The 25,395-nt window shown below is 61.3% G+C and overlaps 3 protein-coding genes across 15 annotated transcripts; all 3 read left to right on the top strand.

The window, feature by feature from the left end:
• The first annotated feature begins 1,957 nt into the window (after nt 1–1,957).
• DMWD (DM1 locus, WD repeat containing) lies at nt 1,958–9,112 on the top strand. 7 transcript variants are annotated; one of them, XM_082676615.1, is made up of 6 exons: nt 1,958–2,455; nt 3,698–3,880; nt 5,958–6,762; nt 6,915–7,226; nt 8,014–8,088; nt 8,462–8,952. In XM_082676615.1, exons 1-6 carry the CDS (start codon nt 2,012–2,014, stop codon nt 8,557–8,559), a joined length of 1,917 nt encoding a protein of 638 aa, XP_082532741.1. In that variant the 5' UTR covers nt 1,958–2,011; the 3' UTR covers nt 8,560–8,952. The 7 variants fall into 7 exon arrangements, with proteins under 7 accessions (XP_082532741.1, XP_082532742.1, XP_082532737.1 ...); XM_082676616.1 differs by lacking the exon at nt 8,014–8,088 and adding an exon at nt 8,209–8,272; XM_082676611.1 differs by lacking the exon at nt 8,462–8,952 and adding an exon at nt 9,018–9,112 and having other exon boundaries at nt 5,958–7,226.
• Nucleotides 9,113–9,926: 814 nt separating this feature from the next.
• On the top strand, nt 9,927–20,402 carry DMPK (DM1 protein kinase). 7 transcript variants are annotated; one of them, XM_082677870.1, is made up of 16 exons: nt 9,933–10,531; nt 12,193–12,251; nt 12,701–12,792; nt 13,061–13,144; nt 13,236–13,331; nt 13,881–14,029; nt 14,185–14,278; nt 14,565–14,771; nt 14,853–15,116; nt 15,832–15,920; nt 17,227–17,335; nt 18,084–18,241; nt 18,332–18,429; nt 18,615–18,661; nt 18,975–19,060; nt 19,398–20,399. In XM_082677870.1, the coding sequence occupies exons 1-16, from the start codon at nt 10,353–10,355 to the stop codon at nt 19,555–19,557; spliced, it is 1,971 nt and encodes a 656-aa protein (XP_082533996.1). In that variant the 5' UTR covers nt 9,933–10,352; the 3' UTR covers nt 19,558–20,399. The 7 variants fall into 7 exon arrangements, with proteins under 7 accessions (XP_082533997.1, XP_082533996.1, XP_082533999.1 ...); XM_082677873.1 differs by lacking the exon at nt 12,193–12,251 and having other exon boundaries at nt 9,934–10,531; nt 14,853–15,101; XM_082677868.1 differs by lacking the exon at nt 12,193–12,251 and having other exon boundaries at nt 9,935–10,531; nt 14,853–15,101; nt 18,971–19,060.
• A 781-nt stretch (nt 20,403–21,183) lies between these two features.
• Nucleotides 21,184–25,285, top strand: SIX5 (SIX homeobox 5; the record flags this gene model as incomplete). The annotated part of the gene is made up of 3 exons (XM_082676329.1): nt 21,184–21,983; nt 22,966–23,768; nt 24,044–25,285. The coding sequence occupies 3 exons, from the start codon at nt 21,184–21,186 to the stop codon at nt 24,640–24,642; spliced, it is 2,202 nt and encodes a 733-aa protein (XP_082532455.1). The 3' UTR covers nt 24,643–25,285.
• Between the last annotated feature and the right edge of the window lie 110 nt (nt 25,286–25,395).

Below are 25,395 nucleotides of genomic sequence, written 5' to 3' on the forward strand. Positions count from 1 at the left end.
ATTTGTTCACCACGTTTGTTGACATGGCCTCCAAGTCAGGACAGTGGCACTTTGCTAGGAACACAGACATTGCCCGGCATAGTCTCTCCCATCTGTTCATTTATTCATTCATCGGGCCATCAAACAACGCTTGAAGTGCCCCGGGTCAACCCAGCCCTGTGCTGGGAACACAGCGTTGACCCAGTGGCCCCAGATCTGCTTTCCAGGGGCTCACACTCTACAGGAGAGACAGACACATTCCCTAGACAATGACAACCCAGATAGGGGAGCCCAGAGGACTGACAGAGCTCCTGAGGTGGCTCATAAATGGTCAAAAACAGAGTGGTAGGCCATACCAAGCAGAGGGAACAGGACATTCAAAGACCCAAGGGCAAGAGAGAGTGTGTTGTGTTGGGGTAGATTCTCAAACCTCATTTTTGGGACATGGTGTGAGGAGTCAGTGGTGAGAAATGAGGCTGGAAAGAGAGGTTGGCAGGAACAGATTACCCAGGGCTGAACTTTGTCCTGAGAACCCTAGGGAGGCCACAGATGGGCTTTGAACAGGGCAGGGTCCTGATCATTATCATGCTTTAGAAAGACCTCTCTAGATGCCAAGTGGAGGGCAGATAGAGGGGTGAGACAGGAGTCTGGGAGAGCAGAGACAAGGCTCATACAGGGAGGGCCCAAGCAGGAGAGGAGGAGTTTAGACCAGGGCTGCACAGAGGAATGGACTGGAACAGAGGAATTCAGGTGACAGAATGCAAAAGACTTGGGGACTGGAATCAGGGAGTGAAGGGAAATAGCAGTAGTCTAGGGAGACACTGAGTTCTGCAGCCTGGTGACTGGAGGGGATGTCAGTGCCATCCCTAAAATGAGGACACAGGAGAGGAGCAGGATTTGGAGTAAGATGTCAATTTTTTTTTTTTTTTGCGTTACGCGGGCCTCTCACTGTTGTGGCCTCTCCCGCTGCGGAGCACAGGCTCTGGACGCGCAGGCTCAGCGGCCATGGCTCACGGGCCCAGCTGCTCCCGGACCGGGGCACGAACCCGTGTCCCCTGCATTGGCAGATGGACTCTCAACCACTGCGCCACCAGGGAAGCCCAAGATGTTAATTTCATTGCAGGACTTGTTGAGTGTGAGATGCTTCTGGGACATTCCAGTGAGAAATCTGGGAGGCAATTGAATAAGTGGGTCTAGGAAGATCTGTGATGGGGGCAGGGTGGTGTCAGAAGAAGTGAGGGGCACTGGCTATCAGGGGGCTGATGGGATCAGGAAGAGATTTCAGGTTACTAGTGGATTATTGGGACACTGGGGACATTGCAGTGATCAATAAAATTTTGGTGGGTGTCGGAGGACCGAGTGAGATTGTTGAAGATTGTGGAGTTATGGAGATACATAGGAGGTTGGTGGGAAATGTGGAGATGTTTGGTGTTAGTATTAATCAGTAGTGGGTTAGATGAAGTCCTTGGAGTTTTATGGAGGCAATGGAGATCAGTGGGATTTGCGGGATCATCTAGGGTGGGGAGGAATGGTTGGAGATGCTGTGGCCAGTCTGGGACTTTAAGATGTAAGTGGGAAACACCGGAGGGTGTATGTTGGGAGTCTTCGGGAGACTCCAGGGTCACCTGGAGTCATTTGTGACGTCATGGGAAGGACAAGGTTTGGATGAGGCCTTCTCTTGAGGGTACTCCCGTTGCTAGGCAAACGGTTCCCAGAGCGCCGTTGCTAGGGACCTGTGCTCTTTTGATGGCCACGCCCCTTTCCCTACGGGGCCCGCCCCCACAGCCAACCACGTCGGCCGCAGGCACGAAGGCCGCGCCCACCTTGTAGCCCCGCCTTCAGTCCAGAACCGTTACCGGAGCGACGGCTGGAGCTCGTCCCGCCTCCCTACCCTGTTGCCAATCGAAGAGGCGTTGCCCGGGCGACGACACCACCTCTTCCGGTGCGGATCCACGGCTTCCGGCAGGGGGCCCGGCGGCAGGCGGCTGTCCGGCACTAGCGGGGCCCTGGGCTGGGGTGGGGGTCGCCCAAGATGGCGGCGGGCGGCGCGGAGGGCGGCTCGGGCCCCGGCGCTGCAATGGGGGATTGTGCGGAGATCAAGTCGCAGTTCCGCACCCGCGAGGGCTTCTACAAGCTGCTCCCCGGCGACGGCGCCGCTCGCAGGTCGGGTCCGGCTTCCTCCCAGACCCCGGCGCCGCCCCAGCCGCCGCAGCAGCCCCTGCCCGGCCCTGCCTCCACCTCCGGCCCCGGTGCTGCGGGCGCCGCGCCGTCCCCTCCGCCCGCAGGCCCAGGGCCCGGGCCCGCGCTGCCTGCGGTGCGCCTCAGCCTCGTGCGCCTCGGGGAGCCCGACGGCGCCGGGGCCGGGGAGCCTCCCGCCACGCCCGCAGGGCTGGGCGCTGGGGGAGACCGCGTCTGCTTCAACTTGGGCCGCGAGCTCTATTTCTACCCGGGCTGCTGTCGCCGCGGGAGCCAACGGGTGAGCGGCCCGCATCGTGGGGCCCTGGGTGCTGGCTGAGAGGATGGGGATCCCTGAGGTGATTCACAAGTGACAGGAGAGTCCCTGAATGATAGGGGGCCCTGAGATAGGCATCCTACATGTGACGGACATCTTAAGGGGAAAGGATTGTTGGAGGTAATACAGGATTCTGAAAGGTGATGGGAGGCTCCCTGGGTGCTGGGAGGTGCTGGGAAACCTCGAGATCATGTGAGATCCCGAGGTTATGCGTGAGGGTCCTGGGATGGTGACTGTTCTGGAGGTGATGGGGAATCCGAGATGGTATGGGGAGCTCCCAGGTGCTGGCTGGCAGGCATTTTGCAGGTGATGGGAAATGCAGGCTCAGAAGTGATGGAGAGCCCAGGGGTATTGCTGTCTGGGGGTGTTGGGGGGACTTGGGGAGCCCAGAGGTGAGGAGGATTCTGGAAGTAATGGGGGCTTAGAGGTAATAGGGATCCTGAAGGTGAATGGGATCCTAGAGAAACTTGGGGTTCTGGAGGTAATGAGGGTGCCGGAGGAAATGAGAATCTCGGAACTGATGGGAGATCTGGAGATAATGAGATCCCAGAGGGAACATCCTCAGGTGTGATGGGTGTCTCTAAAGTGATGTCAGTCCCAGAGGACACGAGACCCTTGGAGTTTATGGTGGTCCCCAGAAGTGATGGGGATCCTGAGAGCCCAGAGGTGATGAAGGCACCTAAAATTTGGGGGACCATGAGGTTTAATGGGTCCCTGAACTGTGATGGGGATGCTGAGATTTAAGGACTCCAAAGTGGGGAGAATCCTGGGACATTGGACTTTAGAATTCTGGGGATTGGATGATCCTGAGTTTTGAGGGTCTTGGAATATAGTGGTGCTAAGACCCAGGGGAGTTGCTGAAATTACAGAAAGGAATTGGAGCTCAGGGACTACAGGGGCCCTGAAACTGACACTGTGGCCAAGGGTGTACCAGAAGTTGGGGGTGTCCAACTTTGGGGAGGACGCACTGTGGTCTCATGTGGTGGCAGGGGGCAAAGCTTCCTGCCTGGTTTTTTCCTCTGTTTGTGATTTGGGTGCTCCTTCCTGTCTGTGGTTGCCCCTTCCCTCCCCGCTCACCCATCCACCTACCCACTCCCCTCAGGGATTTAACCCTGCTTCCTCTTTGTGGTTTTCCCCCAACCTCAACACCCTCTTCCTTCCTCTCAGTGGTAGAAGCCATTAACTCGTTTTCTCCCACCACCCAAGTCCATTGACCTCAACAAGCCAATTGACAAGCGGATCTATAAGGGCACCCAGCCCACTTGCCACGACTTCAACCAGTTCACTGCTGCCACAGAGACCATCTCCCTGCTGGTGGGATTCTCAGCCGGTCAAGTGCAGTACCTGGATCTCATCAAGAAGGACACCAGCAAGCTATTCAATGAGGAGGTGATTGTGGGCCCCCAGGGCCCAGAACTGCTCCTGTTCCCACCCACCCATACACTGTTTGCCATGAGACTGCAGCTGCCTGGGAAGCAGTGTAGGCCTGAGGGTGCAGGATGAGGGAGAGATGGGGGATGGACTGATAGACATGGAGGTTGGGGTGACAGCTGCTGTGATGATAGCTAATAATGACGGTTGCATCTCTTGTGCCCAGGCCCTATGCTGTGTTAGCCCTATGCTGAACACATTACTCCTGGAGTTTTCATCAACCAATGGGTTAGGATTGTGATACCCATTTTGCAGATTAGAGAACTGAAGCTACTCACTGGTTGGGATTTGTTTGAAGCCACAGCCCTTGCTTTTCAAATTCTGGGCCCTGTGGGCTTTGGATTCAAATCTTTGCTGCACCATCTACTCACTGTGTGGCTTTGGGAAGTGACTGTTCCTCCCTTAGCCTCAGTTTTTCTCCTCTGCAAAATGGGATTCCCATCCCTACCTCACGGGACTGTTGTAAAATCATACATGGAGGTTGCTCAGTCCTGGGTGGACCTGGCAGAAGGGGAAATGCCAGTGAAAGGCCTTATCTGTGTCCAGAACTACTCTTGTCCTCTATCTCTTTCTCTCTGTTCTGAGAAGGTGTTTCAAATGTACAGAGTGCATGAATGGCGGAGGGGAGTGAGTGGAACACGGAATGGACTAAAGTGGACTAGGTCATCCATTCACAAAATACTCATTGAGCATTCGTTCTTTGCCAGGCATCGTTCTAAGCACTGGGAATACTACATCTCGGTGAACAAAACAGAGGGCCCTGCCTTTGTGGAGCTTTTATCTAGCTGGAGGAGACAGATAGTTATCAAATAACTAAGTAGGCTGTGTGTCAGTGTCGTGGAGAAAAATCCAGCAGGGAAGGCGAATGGGGAGTGCTCGGTGAGGTTAGGAAAGGTCTCATGGAAGGTGACATGGAAATAAATTCCTAAAGGAGGCAAGACAAATTATTGGAGAAAAGGACATTCTGAGTAGAGGGAACAGAACAGCTAGGACAAATGCCGGAAGCAGGACAGCAAAAAGGCTGTGTGGCCAGAGCAGTGTTGAGGGGGAGGGTAGTAGATGAGCTCCGAGAAACAACTCGGAGGGGCCAGGAGAGGTAGGGTGTGGCAGGTCATGGAAAAGACCTTGGCCTTTAGAGCCTCTCGCCACTGGGGTTCATCTGAGCCAAGAACACAGAAACAATTTGATTTAATTTCTAAATTCTCCAGAGAATGGAGAATGGGAAGCAACTTGGGTATCTGGGAAAGAAGTTACTTTGTTACAGACGGTGGATGCCAAAGGGCTTTAGAGCTTGGTTCTCCCCGGAGTCCTGCTTGAGAAAGGCTGCCATGGTGTTCAGAATGGGAGAGACAGTGCCGGGTGCTGACTTAGGTTTTAATAGCATCTCTTTGGCAACTGTGCAGAGAAGAGACCCAGGTGGTGGAGACCGGTCAGTTAGGCCGTTGCAGGCCTGACGGCAGCTGAGACCAGGGTGGTTGGAGTTGGGGGTGGTGAGAAGAGATCGGGTTCTGGGCACATTTTGCAGATCAAGCCCACAGGATTTCTTGCAGGTTTGGAGGTGAGTTGTGAGGACAAAAAGGAGCAAAGATGCGTGGCTGCCAGGATGGGGTTGTCACTCAGGTGTCCTGGAACTACTTTCCAGGCACCTCCTGCGGGTACAGCTCCGTGCTCTGGGGCTAGAACAATGAACCAAATAAACAAAGATACCTTCCTTGGGGGAGCTGATACTCCGTGACTCAATATCTTGCCTTAAGCATGACATGGTAAGGATGGCGGAGGGGGTTAGAGGAGACTTCTCTGGAAGGCAGCACTGCCCTTCTGCCGAAGAAGGGACATCGAGGCTCCACGGCGCTCCCCTCACACAGCCCTTCTCCCCCTGCTTTCCCCTAACCTGGTGTCTGTCCGTTTCCCTCAGTCCCTCCTCTCCGAGGAGGCCCGGGCCACTTACGATGACCTTCTCCGGGGAAGCAGGCTGGGGAGGAGGTGGGCCACGGGAGGATGGCCCTCTCCCAACCCCCGCTCTCTCCCCTGGCAGCGGCTTATCGACAAGACCAAGGTGACATATCTGAAGTGGCTGCCTGAGTCAGAGAGCCTGTTCCTGGCATCCCACGCCAGCGGCCACCTGTACCTGTACAACGTCAGCCACCCATGCGCCTCGGCCCCACCGCAGTACAGCCTGCTGAAGCAGGGCGAGGGCTTCGCCGTCTACGCCGCCAAGAGCAAGGCGCCCCGCAACCCGCTGGCCAAGTGGGCGGTGGGCGAGGGGCCCCTCAACGAGTTCGCCTTCTCGCCCGACGGCCGGCACCTGGCCTGCGTCAGCCAGGACGGCTGCCTGCGCGTCTTCCACTTCGACTCCATGCTGCTGCGCGGGCTCATGAAGAGCTACTTCGGGGGCCTGCTCTGTGTGTGCTGGAGCCCCGACGGGCGCTACGTCGTGACGGGTGGTGAAGATGACCTGGTCACCGTGTGGTCCTTCACCGAGGGCCGCGTGGTGGCCCGAGGCCACGGCCACAAGTCCTGGGTCAACGCCGTGGCCTTCGACCCCTACACCACGAGGGCCGAGGAGGCGGCTGCTGCCGGTGGCGACGGGGAGCGGAGTGGCGGGGAGGAGGAGGAGCCGGAGGCAGCGGGCACGGGCTCGGGCGGGGGCGCCCCCCTCTCCCCGCTGCCCAAGGCCGGCTCCATCACCTACCGCTTCGGCTCGGCCGGCCAGGACACGCAGTTCTGCCTGTGGGACCTCACCGAAGACGTGCTCTACCCTCACCCTCCCCTGGCCCGCACCCGCACCCTCCCCGGCACGCCGGGCACCACGCCGCCTGCCACCGGCAGCTCGCGAGGTGGTGAGCCAGGCCCCGGGCCCCTGCCCCGCTCACTGTCCCGGTCCAATAGCCTCCCACACCCAGCGGGCAGCGGCAAGGCGGGCGGCCCGGGTGCGGCGGCGGAGCCGGGGACGCCCTTCAGCATCGGCCGCTTTGCCACGCTCACGCTGCAGGAGCGGCGGGACCGGGGGGCCGAGAAAGAGCACAAGCGCTACCACAGCCTGGGCAACATCAGCCGGGGCGGCAGTGGGGGCGGGGGCGGCGGGGACAAGCCCAGCGGCCCCGCCCCCCGAAGCCGGCTGGACCCCGCCAAGGTGCTGGGCACCGCGCTGTGCCCGCGCATCCACGAGGTGCCGCTGCTCGAGCCGCTCGTGTGCAAGAAGATCGCCCAGGAGCGGCTCACGGTCCTCCTCTTCCTGGAGGACTGCATCATCACCGCCTGCCAGGAGGGCCTCATCTGCACCTGGGCCCGGCCGGGCAAGGTGGTGAGTCACCCCACACCAGCCCACCTGGGACCCAGGCAGAGGCGGGCATTGGCAGACAGGTTTGGTAGCATCACAGCCTCTAGCTGTGTGGGATGAGGGGAAGCCATGGAAATCTGTGTCCCGGAACAAGCCTTCTCAGATCTTAGAGTGACTTCTAGAACGCTTGGCAAGCAACGGTAAGCAGAGAGAGGGTCAGGCATAAGAGACATCTGGGAGTGGTGGAGAACATGGCCAGTTATCAGAAGGGCAGCCGGTGGGCCCAGCATGGCTAGATCTTACGGAATGGTGAAATTTTATTAATACTGCAGTTTGAGCTCTATGGGCAAGGTTGAGCCTGTGCACCCAGCTTCCAGCCTGAGTGTCAGACTCTTGGGATCCGAGCCCACTGCTGGAGGCGTGGGCTGTGGGATCCCAGGCTCAGGGTCCAGTCCAGCACTTCTGCTCCGTGTGACCTCGAGCAAGTCACTGCCTCTTTATGACCTTTCTCACCTCTTAGGGCAGGGAAGCTTGAAGATGGGTAGGCCATGGGGTTCAGAAAGGTGCTAGTAAGGTGAAGTGTGGGCCTGGTGCCTTATAACTTGGGACCTGTGTTCTCAGATGTCTCCTAAGGGTTTGGGCTCTGGGGCCCAGGATGCCAGATCTGAGGGCTGTGCCTGGCTCCCTGGAAGAGCAGTTTTGGAATTGTAGGGTCCTGAATCCCTAGAACTTAAAGTACAGTCTCAGAGGCAGGGGCATTGGGATTTGGGGAATCTGGTAAGTCCTGAAAGAGATCCCTCTATCTCCCTAGTTCACAGACGAGGAGACCGAGACCCAGACAGGGGAAGGAAGTTGGCCCAGGTCACCCAGCAAGTCAGTGGTAGAGGTAGGACTGTCCCTAAGTTCTTCCCTCCCAGAATCTTAGGACCCTCTCCGCAGTCAGAAGGGGACCCCAGTTTCCCCCTCTCCTCCCTACCTCCACCCCTACCCCATCCTCTTTGCTCAGGATCACCTGAGGACTTTAATTGTATAAGAGTGCCACCTGCTGGGACAGGGAAGCTAGCTGAGATGTAAGTTCCTGAGCCTAGAGCAGCGGCCTGTCTGGGTGGTCTGGGGTGGATTGAAGGGCAAGGCCAGGGTGGCAGCAGCCTGGGGGACTCCAGGCTGGCTTCCCCCCTCCCCAACCCCCGCCCCGTGGGACTGGTGAGAGCCCCAGGCTGTCTCTAACCCCCTCCTGTCTCCGCTCTCATCTTCCCCAGGGCATCTCCTCCCAACCAGGCAACTCCCCGAGCGGCACAGTAGTGTGAAGCCATGGATGTCGGGGTCCCCCACCCCATGCCCCCAGCTCCTAGCATAACCGTCCCCGCTGACCTCATGGATCAACGTATTAACAAGACTAACCGTGACGGATGGACTGCTCCGGTCCCTCTCCCTGCTCAAATTTGGGGCAGAGGGTCCCTCAGACTGACCCAGACACTGGGGGGATGTAGTGGCCCGTGTGGCCTCAGCCTTGTCCCCACCCACTGCCAAGTACAATGACCCCTTCCTCTGAAACATCAGTGTTAGCCTCATCCCTGTCCCCAGCATGTGACTGGTCACTCCTGGGGGAGAAACTCCCCACCCACAAGAGCCCCAGCTCTGCAGTGCACCTCTCGGTCCTGTGTGCAGGGCAGGGGGTGGCCCACCCCTCCCCTGGCCCCCGCCCTGCCCTTGCTGTTACTTGTGCTTTTGAAGAATGTTAAATTATGGAAGCCCCTGGGGTCCTCGCTGTCCCCCAGGACCTCTTATTTATACTAAAGTTCCCTGTTTTCACAGCGTCTCTGTTCCCTTCCGCGGAGGTATGGAGGAAGTGTGTGGGTGCTTTCGATGCAGCCCTAGAATCAGTCCACTTTATCCAGAGGAAGCGCTAGGCCCTGCCTCGCCCCCAGACCCCCTTTTGAGGGCAGGAAGAACTGAGAACCAGAGGAGGGATGTGCCTGAGGCACACAGCTGGTGGATCTGCCGCTGGCCAGCCCCGGGCAGGGCCCTTCAGACAGAGGAGAGTATCCCTCGCCCCACTCCAAACTCTCGGAGGGAAGAGAGCCACCAGGACCCCCTCTTCAGAGTCTTCAGTGGGAGTTTTAAAAGTTGTTTCAAAGTGTCCAGATATTATAGGGGCCCCCGCCAGGCAGCTCCCGAGATGCCCAGAGTGAGCTGCCACGGCATAGGCCCTGGCCTTCTGCTGCCTCAGGCCTGGCTTGGCCGGGCCCAGGCATCCAGGACCAATTAGAGACCATGGTTTCCTCTGGGAGAACTGTCCACCCTGGAAAGAACAGTGAAAATCCCTCCTGGCTGGCTCTCTGGAGCCACAGGGAGTGGTGTCTTCCCGCTCTACCCTCCACCCCCCGAAATGTTTCTGTTTCTAATCCTAGCCTGGGCAGGAATGTGGCTGCACTGCCAGGGTCCAAGGAGCTATTTTGGGGGCTCCTTTGCCTCCCCCAGGCTTTGGCCAGTGGGTCACCCCTGATCCTGGCTCCTGAGGGCCTCCCTTCCCGATTCTCTCACCACCCCTTCCCCATCTCCTGCCAAAAACAAGTCAGTGTAAAGCAGAGGGCCTGAGGGCTAAATTTAAACCATCCCAAAGTCTGCCTCCTTGGCTGAGTCACCCGCAAAGCTGCCCTGGCCTCCCGCCCCCCTTCCCAGGCCTCACCCCTTTTTCTCCCCCCCTCCCAACTCGAGAGCTTGGGAGGGGTGTTACCAAATCACTGTGAACCTCAATTGGTCCCCTCTGGGGAATGGGAGGGCTCATCTTTGGCGTCTGTCATACCTGTAGTGTTCCTCTGTGCTTTGCCTTTTCAGTGGTGGGGTAGTTTGAGGGTAGAGATTCTCCACCACCCCTCATCTCACACTGAAGCGTTCCGAGGGGCCCTGGAAGGAGCAACTTGGGGGGGCCTGGCTTGTGAGGGGTTAAGGCTGGGAGGCTGGAGGGGGCCGGACCGAGGGGTGGGGAGAAGGGGAGGAGGCCTTAGCAGCCAGCAGAGAGAAGTGGCCAGAGAGGCCCAGGGGACAGCCAGGGACAGGCAGACATGCAGCCAGGGCCCCAGGGCCTGGACAGGGCCCTCCAGGCCCCGTGACGGGAGGACCCCGAGCCCCTGGCCCGGGGAGGGGGCCATGGTGCTGCCTGCCCGACATGTCAGCCGAAGTGCGGCTGAGGCGGCTTCAGCAGCTGGTGCTGGACCCCAGCTTCCTGGGGCTGGAGCCCCTGCTCGACCTTCTCCTGGGCGTCCACCAAGAGCTGGGCGCGTCCGACCTGGCCCAGGACAAGTATGTGGCCGACTTCTTGGAGTGGGGTGAGTGCCTACCTACCTGCATGGCGCCCCACAGATTCGGGGGTGGGGGCAGGGCAGAGGGGGGAGGTGGGTGTGGGCTGGGTGTTGGGGGCAGGACGGACACGGGGAAAACCTCCCATTCAGGGGCCCAGAACTTGGGGCTGGGTCTTGGGGCGACATATTCCTACCCCTGTGCCACCCTGGCAGGGCAGAGTGAGATGAGCAGAGGCCAGGGCAGCCATGACTCAGAATCATGACTTGGGAGCCATGGTAAGCCGGGTTGGGCACAGCCTCTCATGGTCCCCTTGCACCCCATTCCCGAGTCTAGGCCTAGGGACATGCTGGGGAGCCCTGTCTTCTAGGACCCCTCCCCACCAAAATGGGCCCTGTGGCCCTCCACCCTGGTTCCCCAGATCGCAGGGGCAAGCGGAAGGGATAGCACAGGGCAGCTGCCAGGGGCGCGGCCAACGGGCAGGTGTTCGGCGCCAGCCTCTCCAGCTGCTCCAACAGGTGCCCAGGCACTGGGAGGGCGCGGTGACTCAGGCAGGCCCGGGGAGAACCAGCTCTGCACACAGGCCCCACCAAGCACCCCCTCCACTCCCTGGTTGGAGGAGGAAGAATTAGGATTCTTCTGAGTGGGCCCACTTTCTCTGTAGGTTCCTCCTCCACCCAAAGTCCCTTTTGGCCAAGTCTTCCCCTGGAGACAGGTCCAGAGGGAAGATGCTTCATCTTCAGCCTCAGCCTCCTGCCTTGTCTGCCCCACTCCCTCCTGGCCCAGGCTCAGGCTCACTTGGGTTTCTGCCTCTCTAACATCTGCCATTCTGTCCCTCCACTGGTCTGTCCCTCAGTGGCTTGCTCTTGGTCCTTAGGCTCTGTGTGTCCCTGTCCCCGTCCCTGTTTCCTGTCTCTCTGCCTTCTCCTGCTCCCTCTTTTCTTGTGTCCATCTCTTTCTGACCCAGGCCCTGCTTCTCTCTCCCCATTTTGCAGATGCGAAGGTGGAGGCCAAGGGCTAGACCACTTGGCCTCTGGGAGAACCTTCTCCCCACATCCCCCCAGCCCTTAGTAACTCTCTCAGCTCCTCTTTTGCAGAGGATGAACTGAGACCTGAGGTGGGGGCAGCTCTCCTGTAAGGAGCACTCCTTTTGTGGCCCGAGCAGCATCCTGCGGCCCCTCCCCTGCCAGGCCGCTGGGGCGGGGGAGGGGGCCTGGGTTCCCGCTGCCTTAAAAGGGCTCAGTGTCTTGGCTCTCTCCTCCCTCCCCCATCCTGGGCCCTGGCTGCTGCTTCCCTGCTGGCCCACTCTTCCTGAACCCCGAACCCTCTCCATAACCCACTGTATCTTCCCTCATTCCTAGTTGCACCCATTGCTCTCTCCCTCCTGCCTCAGAAGCTCCCAGCTTCTTCCACCTCCGGGAGTCCAGGCTTCCCTCTCCCCCTGCCTCCACTCTCCACCTTCCCCCTCCCAAACTGCTCTCTGTAACATTGCTAGCTGTAGGACCTTGGGCAGAGGACTTCACCTGTCTGAGCCTTGGTTCTTCATCTGTAGATAAGGGGTAACAGTAAAACCTCCTCCTGGAGTTGAGAGCGTAGAGATAGCACACTTGACTGTGCCTGCAGCCCTGGAGCCGGGATGCGGATCCCCGCTGGCTTTGTCTCCCTCTCCCGTTGCTTCTCCTGGTCCTAGCCCTAAACTCAGGGTTTCCCAGAGTGTGGTCCAAGAGCCACCAGTATCTGAGCCTAGGATTAAACTGCAGGCTCTGGGCCATGACCCAAAACAGATTGAATGAGAGCCCTGGGGGTGGGCGGGGTCACCGGGAGTAGGGGCCCGGAAGCCCAGGGAGCTCTAAGAACTGGGCCTATTTCTTCTTCCTCTGTTCTTCAGGGCCTCCCTTCGGCAGACTTGTTACCTCACCCTGTCCATCCTGCACCCCCTAGAGCCCTCTGGCCCAGTGTCCTGTCCCAGAAAGGGATTCCCAGGCATCCCACTTTTCTCTGTACAAGAGCAGTTTTGGGTCCCCAAAGCCTCACATAATGTTTATGTAAAGTCCTTTAGGAGGCCAACTAGTGCTAAGGGGAGGGGCACGGGCAGGGGAGACTCAGCGACAGAAGGTGGGACTGTCTCTCCTCGTCTCCAGTGTCAGTCCCTCGGATTCTCGGTTCTTATCCCCGCCCCTTCGCCCCCTCCCCCCCAGTGGAGCCCATCGCGGAGAGGCTTAAGGAGGCCCGACTGCAGAGGGATGACTTCGAGATTCTGAAGGTGATCGGACGCGGGGCGTTCAGCGAGGTGAGCCTGGAGCAGCGGAGGCAGCTCAGTGGGGTTAGAGACCTGACATTTCCTGCAGTGGGCGGGATGTTGGAGTTCCGGAAGTGGGGCCTTAGAAATTGATGAATGACTGAGTTTAGACCCTAAGGCGGGGCTTGAGGCCAATGGGCGTGGCTTTGCCGAGTGGGGGCGGGGCCAAGTCTGGCCCGGGTTAAGGGTGGAATCCAATCTGGGGGAGGCCTGGTGTTTCCCCGCCACCTCCGCTCTATTACCCTGTTTGGGCTTTCAGGTGGCGGTGGTGAAGATGAAGCAGACGGGCCAGGTGTACGCCATGAAGATCATGAATAAGTGGGACATGCTGAAGAGAGGCGAGGTGACGGCCGGGCTGGGTGTGCAGGGTGCTGAGGACCCCCCCTTCCGTCCTCCCACCCCCGTCCGCTTCAGCTCCTCCGGGTGCCCCGCAGGTGTCGTGCTTCCGCGAAGAGAGGGATGTGTTGGTGAACGGGGACCAGCGCTGGATCACGCAGCTGCACTTCGCCTTCCAGGACGAAAACTACCTGGTGAGCCCCAGGCCGGGCGACTAGAGAGGCGGACCCCCACCCCTGAGGCTGTCAGTTATCGAGGTGTGGGCAGGCAGAGGAAGTTCTAGGATCAGGGAGCTGCCTCGAAATGCATGCGGCAGTCCCTGGGTGTGGTAGGAGCTGGCCTTCCTTTCCCGGGATGGGAGATGTCCCTTACTGCCTTTTTCCCCGGGTTGATTCCGGGGGGCACTACCTGGAATGATATAGTCTCTAGAGTCTATGTGGGAGCCACTGGGCAGGGGGTATCTGGGCTCCATACCCTGGATAATCGGGAGGTCTCTGAGTTCTCTTTTTCCTGACTCTCTTGGTCGGGGGTGGGAGAAGTGAATCTCTGTCCAGTGACATCGTGGGGGAACGATGATTGGGGGTGGGCGTGTCTCTGATTTGGCCTGGGAGATCTCTTGGGGCTGGGGCTGGGGCTGCGGAGTCTCTGCCCAGGGATGGGGCGTCTCTGGGAGTCTTTGTCCCGGGCTATCGGCCGTGGGCGCCCAGACGAGGTACCGACCCCCGTGACACGCCCCCTCCCAGTACCTGGTCATGGAGTACTACGTGGGCGGGGACCTGCTAACGCTGCTGAGCAAGTTTGGGGAGCGGATCCCGGCCGAGATGGCGCGCTTCTACCTGGCCGAGATTGTCATGGCCATAGACTCGGTGCACCGGCTGGGCTACGTGCACAGGTGGGCGCTGCAGGGGCTGAAGGCCGCGGGAATTGGAGAGAGTGGTCCTTAAGAGGGTGGGGCCCAGGCGGTGCTGCCTAGTGGGGTGGAGCCTGGTGAGATGGCAGGAGAGAGGCTCACTTATCCCTCTCCCTTCCCTTCTTCCCTCCGCGCAGGGACATCAAACCGGACAACATCCTGCTGGACCGCTGCGGCCACATCCGCTTGGCCGACTTTGGCTCCTGCCTCAAGTTGCGGGCGGATGGAACGGTGAGCGGTGCGCCGCTCTTGGGCAACTCGGACTACCAATGACGGGTCGGGAGCAGGAACCCGAGGTGCAGCGTGGGGGCGGGGCTGAGGCGTGCGGGCAGAGCCAGGGTGAGGGCAGGACTAGATTTGGAGGGGAAAGAAGGAGGTGACCCAGGCCGTAGCCTGCCTGTGGCTCAGGCTTAGAACAGGCAAAAGGAGGGACTAAGCTCTAGGGTAGTGTTAAGAGGGGGCGGAGCCAGAGCTAGGAGGGGCGGGGTCAAGCCTAGCTCGGATCCTCTTGGCTCAGGTGCGGTCACTGGTGGCTGTGGGCACCCCGGACTACTTGTCTCCCGAGATCCTGCAGGCCGTGGGCGGTGGGCCCGGGACTGGCAGCTACGGGCCCGAGTGTGACTGGTGGGCGCTGGGCGTGCTCGCCTATGAAATGTTCTATGGGCAGACGCCCTTCTACGCCGACTCCACGGCTGAGACCTACGGCAAGATCGTGCACTACAAGGTGAGCACAGCCCGGGGAGCCCCTGACCTCTCTGCACATGCTCCCAGGTAACATCCCCTCTTTTCCCCTCCTTCTGAGCAGGAGCACCTGTCTCTACCGCTGGCAGACGCAGGAGTCCCCGACGAGGTTCGCGATCTCATCCAGCAGCTGCTGTGTCCCCCCGAGATGCGCCTGGGCCGGAATGGAGCAGGCGATTTCCAGAAGCATCCTTTTTTCTTTGGCCTTGACTGGGACAGCCTCCGAGACAGCGCGCCCCCCTTTACGCCGGATTTTGAGGGTGCCACAGACACATGCAACTTCGATGTGGTGGAAGACGGGCTCACTGCCATGGTGAGCGGGGGAGGGGTAGGTACCTGCGATCGATCCCTGGTCTGCAGAGGGTACCCCCGCATCCGACCGCCGTAACACTGAGGTTAGGAGAGTACCCTCCTCCTGGGGTCCTGAAATCATTCCTTCCCCAGAAACACCTGCTCTGTTTGGCCCCAGGGCTGGGAACCCAGCAGTGACCTAGACTCACAGTCCAGTGGAGGACACGGACTTGTCCCCAGACAATGATGCCCCAGAGAGATCAGGGCTGAGATGGGGGTGGGGGGTGCAGGGGGGCGGGCCTCCTGACCCAGCATGAAAGGTCCTGGAGGGCTTCCTGGAGGAGGGGGCTATCTGAGCTGAGACCTGGAAGGATGAGAGGTGAGAAAGCACCATAGAGGACTCTCCCTTGCTTAGGCCATCTCTCTCTCAGCTGTCGTATGAGCTATCCCGTGCTTGTTCAGCCTGACTGCCTTTGTGCGGGGCACAGCGGGGGACACACATGGACCAAGTCAGCCCTGGTCCCTGCCCTCATCTACTTACAGTCTGGAGAAGTATATAATTATACTGTGGCAAGTGCCCTGAGGGAAGCAGCAGGATGTAATGAAAGAAAATGACGCAGGGTCCACTTTAGATAGACCCCAGGCTGGGGTGGGGGGGTGGCAGGGCACTTAAGCCAAGACTGGGAAGGGGTGAGTGAGGGGCCATCCCTGACTGCCGCTGGTCACCTCACATCTGTGTTTCTCTCCTATAGGAGACGCTGTCGGATATGCAGGAAGGCACGCCACTGGGGGTCCACCTGCCTTTCGTGGGCTACTCCTCCTATTCCTGCATGGCCCTTGGGTAAGTGCTACCCTGTGCAGCTTGAGAGGAGTGGACGGGGGTGGGGTGGGGGTGGGGGTGTCCTGCCTCCAGAGGCCCCAGGAGGCTGCTCAGGGTTATCACATCCTGGCCCGTTGGTGCCCAGGAGAATTGCAGGGTCAGTCTCGGAACGTTATTGTCTTGGGACTAAGGGCTTTTAGAAGCCCAGAATTGTAGGACGTTAAATTCTCGGACCACAAGTACTTTGAAATTTAGATTCAAATGTAAAACCTCAGAGTCACAGGCTCAGCCTTCCGGAATCTTCTGACCTTCCACTTTTAGATTTCTAGTATACAGTCATGGGACCTCAAAATCTTAGAGAATAAGAAGTTTAGAATTGTTACGTCAATCTTAAAAGAACACGGACTCACTGAATTACATAACCACAAAGCCTTCTTAAAACATTGATTCTGAAAATAATACATTGCTTATCACAAGTATATTAGAAAGCAGGGATGAGAAAAAGGAAGGCCGCCAGCAGCGGCCTTGTGTGTCCCTGGCTCACAGCACACGTACTTACCAGCTGCGAGAACATGCTGTATTCTGATCTGTTTTGTTATTGGACAATGTACCGCAAGTGCCATTTCTTGAACAAACTATAACACAATCCTGACCCGCTGGGGAGTGTTCTCCTTACTGGGCGGGTCAGGACTCAGCTAACCCGCCTCTGCCATGACCCAGGCTGGATGAACAGCCGCAGGTTGATCTTAGCGCTTGTCGAGCGTCATTGGGTCCTTGAGACATATTTCTACAAGAGGGACTGCTGGGTTGGAGGGGACATCACTTTTACTGCAATTTCATATTCCTTGGGAGGATCTGTCTTCCTCCCAGCACCTGGGTCTGGGGGTGGGAGGGGTGGCTGCTGTCTAGAGTCAGGCTTGGGGTCCAACACCCAGTCTGAAGACCACCCCTTTGGAGGTGGCCAGAGCTGGGAGTGTCTCCCTCACTTCCTGAGGCCCTTAGGAGAGGAGCCTGTAAAGCGCACATGGAGACGGAGATGGGCAGATCCTAGAACATGGGTTTCCTGACCCCAGGTTCCCAAGGAAGGTGCAGAGGCCAGCTTCCAGGGGCCTGAGGCCATGCCAGGCGCAGGCCTTTTCCTAACAAGAGGAGGACCTGTCTCACCAGCCTGGCCATTTATTCCCTTCACTCTGCCCCTCCCCCTCCTCAAGCCTGGAGCCTTCAGGTCTGGCTGCCCCAGGGCACAGGCTAGGGAGTCCTGGCTGTAAACGCAGAGGATCCGGCGTGAGGCCGGCTCTTCCTCCCCTCGCCCTCTTCCTCTCCCCAGGGATGATGAGATCCCGGGCTCCACGCCCATGGAACTGGAGGCCGAGGCGCTGCCTGAGCCATTGCAAGAGCCCAGCCTGGAACCCACGGTGCCCCCACCAGAGGAAGCGGTGAGTCTTTAGAGGAGAGGGTCAATGAGGGACGAATGGAGAGAAAAGCGGAGGCCTTCAGGGAGAGTGTGCGCCATGGAGTGCTAGGCCCTCTGGGAGGTTCCTTGACAGAAAGAGATGGAAAACAAAGTAGAGACAAGGTTACTTCAGTCAGAAATGATCCCCACAGAGAAATGAAAACAGGTCAGTGAGTGTGCATGGAGGGGAACTCTGGGGAGGGGAAGCCCTGGAGAAGCAGGAGGACCACCCATTTGTCAGCAAAGAGAAGGGTAAGGGCTCTGAGGTGAGAACCAGCTGGTGTCCTCTGAAACATGCAAGGAGGGTAGTAAGGCTGCGCTGTTCCAGGAGGAAGGAGGGTGAGGAGTGAGGAGCGGGGAGGCTGGAGAGGCCAGCAGACGCACACCAGACAGGGCCTTTAGTTTTCATGTGGTGGGCCTCCTCCTGAGGGCACTGAGGGGCCGGAGAGATTCTCCAGGGGAGGGACATGGTCAAGCTGTGTAGTGTTACAGGAACAGCCCTTTGGTGTGGAAGGTGGATGGGAGGAGACCAGATTAAAGGCTGGAGATGAGGGCTGGGCTGGGTTAGGGAAGGAGGGGGCTTGGATCACTGCAGGAGCTGTGGGGATTCCAGAAAGATCTCGGGGGTGCAGGAATAGAGGTCAAAGGAGGATCCCAGGCCTGGAACCTATGCCTAAGTCTCGAATGCTCCAGGAGCCACAGGCAGCCCTAAGCCCGGTTCCCATACCCAGGCTGAAGCGGCAGTTCCGGAGGCCATTCCGGAGGCGGTGGCAGAGGCCCGGGTGACGCTGCGGGAACTCCAGGAGGCCCTGGAGGAGGAGGTGCTCACCCGACAGAGCCTGAGCCAGGAGCTGGAGGCCATCCGAACGGCCAACCAGAACTTCGCCAGGTCAGGGTCGGGAGTCGGGGACAGTCACTACCTTTAGCAGCCTCTCTAGCCGAAATCCCGAAGGGCTCATGGTCCTTACCTCCCCTGCAGCCAACTCCGCGAGGCCGAGGCCCGTAACCGAGACCTGGAGGCGCACGTCCGGCAGCTGCAGGAGCGGATGGAGTTGCTTCAGGCCGGGGGAGCCGCAGGCGAGTCCCTCATCCACCACCTTTCCTGAGGCGCCGGCGGGGGTGGGGGGGGGGGTGGGCGGGGAGGTGGGCCCGCGGCGTGTGTATACACCTGGGGGAGGGTGAGGGGCCCAGGCTGGGGCACGCCGCGCCACCGCCCTTCTCCGTCCCTCCACGCGCCCTATGCCTCTCTCTTCTCCTTCCAGCTGTCACGGGGGTCCCCAGTCCCCGGGCCACGGATCCACCTTCCCATGTAAGACCCCTCTTTTTCCCCTGCGTCAAGCCTGCTGCCCCCTTTGCAGACTCTGTCCCCATCTCCCCGTACCCCTGTCCAGACTTAGAGGCTCACCCCTACCTCTTTGAGGTTCCAGTCAGCAGACACCCTCCATTCATGCCCAAATCTACCAGATCTCCCTCGGTTCAGGCCTCTCCCCAAATCCCATCCAAGATCTCCCTAGATGACCTCCCCGACCTCGACTCCCCTCTCTGTCTCTTGCACCCCGCCGAGGGCGGCCGTGCCGAGCTGGGCTCGGATCGGGTCACCTGTCCCTTCTCTCTCCAGCTAGATGGCCCCCCGGCCGTGGCTCTGGGCCAGTGCCCGCTGGTGGGGCCAGGCCCCATGCACCGCCGCCACCTGCTGCTCCCTGCCAGGGTACGTCCGGCTGCTCACGCCCGCCCGTCGCGCGCCCCCGCCCAGCTCCACGTACCCCAAGCCGCCTCTGCTTAGCTGCGCCTCTGCGGGGTGGGGCCCGCGGCGGGGAGGGAGGATACTCGGGCAGCCAATCAACACAGGCTTCTAGGAGGCAGCCAATGAGGAGTTGGGACAAGACTTAGGCTTGCGAGCCGACCAATCACAGATACTCGCGCTGTGAGGGGGCGGGGCAGGTGCAGGGAGTGTGTGGACCCTCTTATGGGCGTAGGCGGGGCTGGCCCCAGGAGCCAATCAGAGGCCCGCGTCGCCAGTGCTGACCCCCGCCCTCTCCCCGCAGGTCCCTAGGCCTGGCCTATCGGAGGCGCGTTCCTTGCTCCTGTTCGCCTCTGCTCTGGCTGGTGCCGCCGCCCTGGGCTGCATTGGGTTGGTGGCCTGCGCCGGCTATCTTGCCACAGTCTGACCCCGCCCGGGAGCCGCCTTCGCCGCCTGAACCCTAGAACCCGAGCCTGTCCTCCACTTGGGCTCCGCTGGAGGGTTTGGTGACCCAGGCACGGCCCAGAAGCCACTCCCACCGCCCCCCAGTTCACAGCACTCCGAGCGTGGGTTTCCGCCCCAGCTCCAGCCTTGTGATCCGGGCCCGCCCCCTGGCGGCCGGGGAGGGAGGAGCCGGGGCCGCGGCTCCAGGGAGGCTTGTAGCCGGGAATGCTGCTGCTGCTGCTGCTGGGGGGATCGCGGACCTCTTCCTTTCTCCGGCCTAGCTGAGGCATCCGACGTGGATGGGCAAGCTGCGACCTAGAGAAGGCAGCAGGGCCAGGGCTCGGCATCTGTCTTTCACCCTCCAGGCACCCCCACCCACATCGGCTTGCAAACCACAAATCCTCCTTGTGCATGAGGCCCTGCCCTCCCGGGAAGACTCTCTTGCCGCGGTGAACGTCTAGCGCGAGCTCCGCCTTTACCTTTTGACAGCCCCGCTTTTTTCGGGGACTCTCGCGCCCTCCTCACGTGCGCTGTTCTCGGAGCCACAGCCGGCTCCGCCCGCCTCGGCAGTATGGGTATTTATTGACCTTCCCTCCGACCCGCTGACAGGCTCCAGGATCCCAGCACCCTAATCCACATTTTGGATGCACTGAGACCCCGACATTCCTCGGTATTTATTGTCTTTCCCCACCTAGGACCCCACCCCCGATCCTCGCGAATAAAAGGCCCTCTCGTCTGCCCAAAATTCTGAAATTCCTTCGTGTCCGCTGTTTGCTTTGAGGGCAGGAGGCTTTTCAGTGGGCCAATAGGAAGGCGAGTGGAGGTGGCCAATGGCCTGGCAGCAAGCTAGCGGGAGGCGAAGCGGACGTATCAGGGGTGGGGGTGGGATGCGGGGCGTGGCTTCGACATCCGGCCAATAGGAGAAGAAGAGCGGGCCACCAGGAGGCACCGCCTCTTGTCCAGCTGTGGCCCAGCTGTGCCATCAGGCCGCGGTGAAGGGGGGGCTGGGCTGGCAGCTAGCGCAGCCATCCTCCTACCACTGCGCCTGCGCAGGCCACGCGCATCCGTTCCAGAGACGGACTTACGCTCAAGAAAAGTTGCTGCAAACTTTCTAGCCCGTTTCCCCCGCCCCTTCTCCCAGCCAGATCCGCCCCCCTGCGGAGCCGGGAATTCCGAGGGGCGGAGCGCGGGCCGAGATGGGGAGTGAGGGGGGCCTTCGGAGGACCCTGGAGACGGAGGCGTGCAGAAGCTCAGTCTCGGGGCGGAGGCGGCTTCGCGCCCTTAGCCCTCCCGGACGGCCTGTTGCCTTCTCCGTTGTCCCGATGGGGAAACTGAGGCCCTGAACCAGAGGCACACGCGGGGGGGAGGCAAAAAGCGCGGCCTGAGGCGAAGGGAAAACAAAGGGAGAATCACGGACAGACGGGGAGGGGGACGGGCACACACACACACACACACTGGGACAGAGACCCTAATAGAGAACTGGGCCTGGCATCGGTGGTGAGGGGGGAGACGCGGGGTCGGCGGGAGAAGATCGGGAAGGGCGAAGTTGCGGGGGGGTGCGGGGAGGGGAGCCGGGCGGGGGAGGGGGCTGGGGAAAGCCCGAGGGAGGAGGAGAAGGAGGGAGGAACTTCCCAAAGTTGCAAAACATGGCTACCTTGCCTGCGGAGCCGAGCGCGGGGCCGGCGGCTGGGGGGGAGGCGGTGGCGGCGGCGGCGACCGAAGAGGAGGAGGAGGAAGCGCGCCAGCTTCTGCAGACTTTGCAGGCGGCCGAGGGTGAGGCAGCGGCGGCGGCCGGGGCCGGGGCGGGCGAAGCGGCGGTGAAAGTGGAGGGCCCGGGATCCCCGGGCGTACCCGGGTCGCCCCCCGAGGCCGCTGCCGATCCGCCCACGGGTCTCCGCTTCTCGCCGGAACAGGTGGCGTGCGTGTGCGAGGCGCTGCTACAGGCGGGCCACGCCGGCCGCTTGAGCCGTTTCCTGGGCGCACTGCCCCCGGCCGAGCGCCTACGTGGCAGCGATCCGGTGCTGCGCGCTCGGGCCCTGGTGGCCTTCCAGCGGGGCGAGTACGCCGAGCTCTACCGGCTGCTCGAGAGCCGCCCCTTCCCCGCCGCCCACCACGCGTTTCTGCAGGACCTCTACCTGCGCGCGCGCTACCACGAGGCCGAACGGGCCCGCGGCCGCGCGCTGGGCGCGGTGGACAAGTACCGTCTGCGCAAGAAGTTCCCGCTGCCCAAGACCATCTGGGACGGCGAAGAGACCGTCTACTGCTTCAAGGAGCGGTCCCGCGCCGCGCTCAAGGCCTGCTATCGCGGCAACCGCTACCCCACGCCGGACGAGAAGCGCCGCCTGGCCACGCTCACCGGCCTCTCGCTCACGCAGGTTAGCAACTGGTTCAAGAACCGACGACAGCGCGACCGGACCGGGGGCGGCGGCGGCGCGCCCTGCAAGAGGTGAGGAGACCCGGGCGGCGCCAGTCCCGCTTTCCCGGAGACGTGCCATCCACCAGCCCCCCCCAATGCCTGTTGTCCTCGGACACCCCTCGCTCACACCCTCAGGCGCCAGCCGAGCGCGGGGAATCCGTGTGCATGGAACGGGCACGCGCCCCGGCTCTCCCAGACACCCGGACACCAATGCTCCTCTCGCGGAGGCCGGGAGACCGCCTCTCTCTGCTCCACTCAAGGCTCCGTCCCAGATCCCATCCGTGTCCGCGGCTAGACTCGGGGCGGCAGTGAGAAAATGAGGGGTTGCGGGAAAGGAGGAGGGGCCTTTGTCCTCCCCACCGGGCGTAGGGGCTTGTTCAGTCCCCTTCGCGGCCAGGCCCTCCCTGACCGTCGCTCGGTCTCACCTCCCCCCTTCCCGCCCCCCCCCCCCCCAGGGCCCAAACAGCGTGGTCCGTCTTCTGTCTTTGTTGTGAAACGTGAACCTTCCCCAGCTCCGGTTTCCCTGTAACCCAAGCCCTTCTCCTCCCACCCTGCGCGTCGGCCTCCTACTCCTCAGACGCCCGGGGAGGAGGGGGTCGGGGGAGGGCACCGGGAACTGAGCGGGCGACTACCTCCTTACTCTCTCCAAAGCCACTCGGCTCCTTTCAGGCCGACTCAGGAGACTTCAGGCAGCCTGGTTGCTCAGCCTCCGGGGCCCTGAGGCCGAGGAGTTGGGAGAGGAGGGCCTCCTTCCCCCCAAAGCGGCAAGCTTGAGCCTTTAGTCAGTGGTATTGCAGAGGCTCCTCCCTGGGGCCCTTGGGTGGTCTCAGAGAGGAGGTTTCCTAACCCCCTGAAATGGTGCACAGGAACTTGGGCTGGGGAAAGGTGGGGAGGCAGTGGGCGGCTTGTGCTTCCTCCGAGCACTTTGCAGCCGGCTCCGTGCAGGAATCGGGCTGGCCAGCGGGGAAACGCAGCATTCGGGACCACAACTCACAATCCTTTCTCCGGCCAGCGAATCTGATGGGAACCCGACTACGGAGGACGAGTCCAGCCGCAGCCCTGAGGACCTGGAGAGGGGGGCGGCTCCAGTGGCGGCCGAGGCCCCCGCCCAGGGCTCCATATTCCTGGCCGGGGCCGCCCCTCCCGCGCCGTGCCCCGCCTCCTCCTCCATCCTGGTGAACGGGAGCTTCCTGGCCGCTGGCAGCTCTCCAGCGGTGCTCCTCAATGGGAGCCCCGTCATCATCAACAGCCTGGCCCTGGGCGAGGCCTCCAGCCTGGGCCCCCTGCTGCTCGGCGGGGGCGGGGGAGCCCCTGCACCGCAGCCCAGCCCCCAGGGGGCCAGCGAGGGCAAGACCTCCCTGGTCCTGGACCCTCAGACTGGGGAGGTTCGCCTGGAGGAGGCTCAGCCTGAAGCCCCTGAGACCAAGGGGGCCCAGGTGGCTGCTTCAGGGCCGCCTGGAGAGGAGGTCCCAGGGCCTCTGCCCCAAGTGGTGCCTGGCCCCCCGCCGGCTGCCACCTTTCCTCTGCCCCCAGGACCAGTGACTTCCGTGGCTGCTCCACAAGTGGTGCCACTTTCCCCACCCCCTGGCTACCCTGCCGGCCTGGGCCCCACCTCCCCACTGTTGAACCTGCCCCAGGTGGTGCCCACCTCCCAGGTGGTGACCTTGCCTCAGGCTGTGGGGCCACTGCAGCTGTTGGCAGCTGGGCCAGGCAGCCCCGTGAAGGTGGCAGCTGCCCCGGGCCCTGCCAACGTGCACCTGATAAACTCTGGGGTGGGCGTGACTGCCCTGCAGCTGCCTTCGGCCACTGCCCCAGGTACCCCTTTCTGGTGGCTGGGCGGGGGGTACAGTTACCTCAGGGAGGGATGGCGCTGTCAGTGGGCTTCCTGGGGCAACGGTGGGGAGTGGGGAGCTCATCCCGGGTGGGTCGCAGACCCTCCCGTGCCAGGCAGTACCCTGAGGCTCGAGCCACGCAGACTTGGCCTCACCCTGACCCTGAAGGGGCTCCTTTTGCCTCTGGCTGATCTCCCTGCCTGCTCTCCAGCGGCGTACTCTTCACCTCTGCGCCTGGCCCTTCTCCTCTCCCCACAGGAAACTTCCTGCTGGCCAACCCCGTGTCTGGCAGCCCCATCGTGACAGGTGTGGCCGTGCAGCAGGGCAAGATCATCCTCACCGCCACCTTCCCCACCAGCATGCTGGTCTCCCAGGTCCTGTCGCCGGCCCCCAGCCTGGCCCTGCCCCTGAAGCCAGACGCGGCCATCTCAGTCCCCGAAGGAGCCCTCCCGGTGGCCCCCAGCCCCGCTCTGCCAGAGGCCCACGCCTTAGGCGCACTGTCTGCGCAGCCGCCCCCCGCCCCGGCCGCCGCCAGTCTGCCCTTCTCCCCAGACTCCTCCGGCCTCCTGCCCGGCTTCCAGGCGCCCCCGCCCGAGGGGCTCCTGCTGTCACCTGCGGCGGTGCCCATCTGGCCAGCCGGGCTGGAACTGAGCGCCGGCACTGAGGGGCTGCTAGAGGCAGAGAAGGGGCTGGGGACGCAGGCCCCCCACACGGTGCTGAGGCTGCCGGACCCCGACCCCGAGGGGCTGCTCCTGGGGGCCACGGCGGGGGGCGAGGTTGACGAGGGGCTGGAAGTGGAGACCAAGGTCCTGACCCAGTTACAGTCGGTGCCTGTGGAAGAGCCCTTGGAACTGTGACCCGCCAGGCCCCGTGGCCTCCCATGACAATGGTGCTCGAGGACAGCGGGGAGGAGGGAGCCTCTCAAACACGAAGACGGCTGCCATCCACACACACTACACCCTCCCCGCGGCCGCTCAACCTCTCCACGCCCTGGAGGCCCACTTCTGTCCGGGGCAACGTCCTCTGACGGGACGCCTCCTCTGTTACAGCCCTCTCCTTGCTCTGCCTCCTGATCTACATGGGGAGATTTGGGGCTCCTGACTCAGGGGCTCTGCCCCCCTCGACCTGGTACTAGCTGTGAGCTGAAAGCCCTGCCGAATGGCTGGATTTCCAACCCCCTTGAGCCCTCTCCCTATCACTCCCTGAAACACTATTAATAGCTCCACTGACATCCAGTGTTCCCAGAACTGCTCGGGAATCCGAGGGTGGAGGACGGGCAGTCCTGTGCCCGGAGACTGATGGACCCTCCCCGCCGGGCCCTTCCTGCCCACGAGGGATGCGGGTGTGCGGTCTGTGGGCCAGGGTCCTCCGTTAGCTCCTCCTGGACTAGAGCCCTCAGTAGCACGTCCAGCCCCAGACCAAAGATCCCTTGACCCTCGGGCCAACCCTGACCCCTGTGTCTAGTTTATATCCTAAATCTTTATTTTTCTAGGACATGTTATGCCTTCATTTCAATTAAAATAAAGTTAACAGACAACTAGAACCTCGGGGGGTGTGGGCTATCTTCCAACGGCTTTTGCGCAAGGAAAAGCTGAACCACAAAAAGCTCA

This window comes from Grampus griseus (assembly GCF_964374135.1).
Source record: "Grampus griseus genome assembly, chromosome: 19".
Classification (NCBI taxonomy): Eukaryota; Metazoa; Chordata; class Mammalia; order Artiodactyla; family Delphinidae; genus Grampus; species Grampus griseus.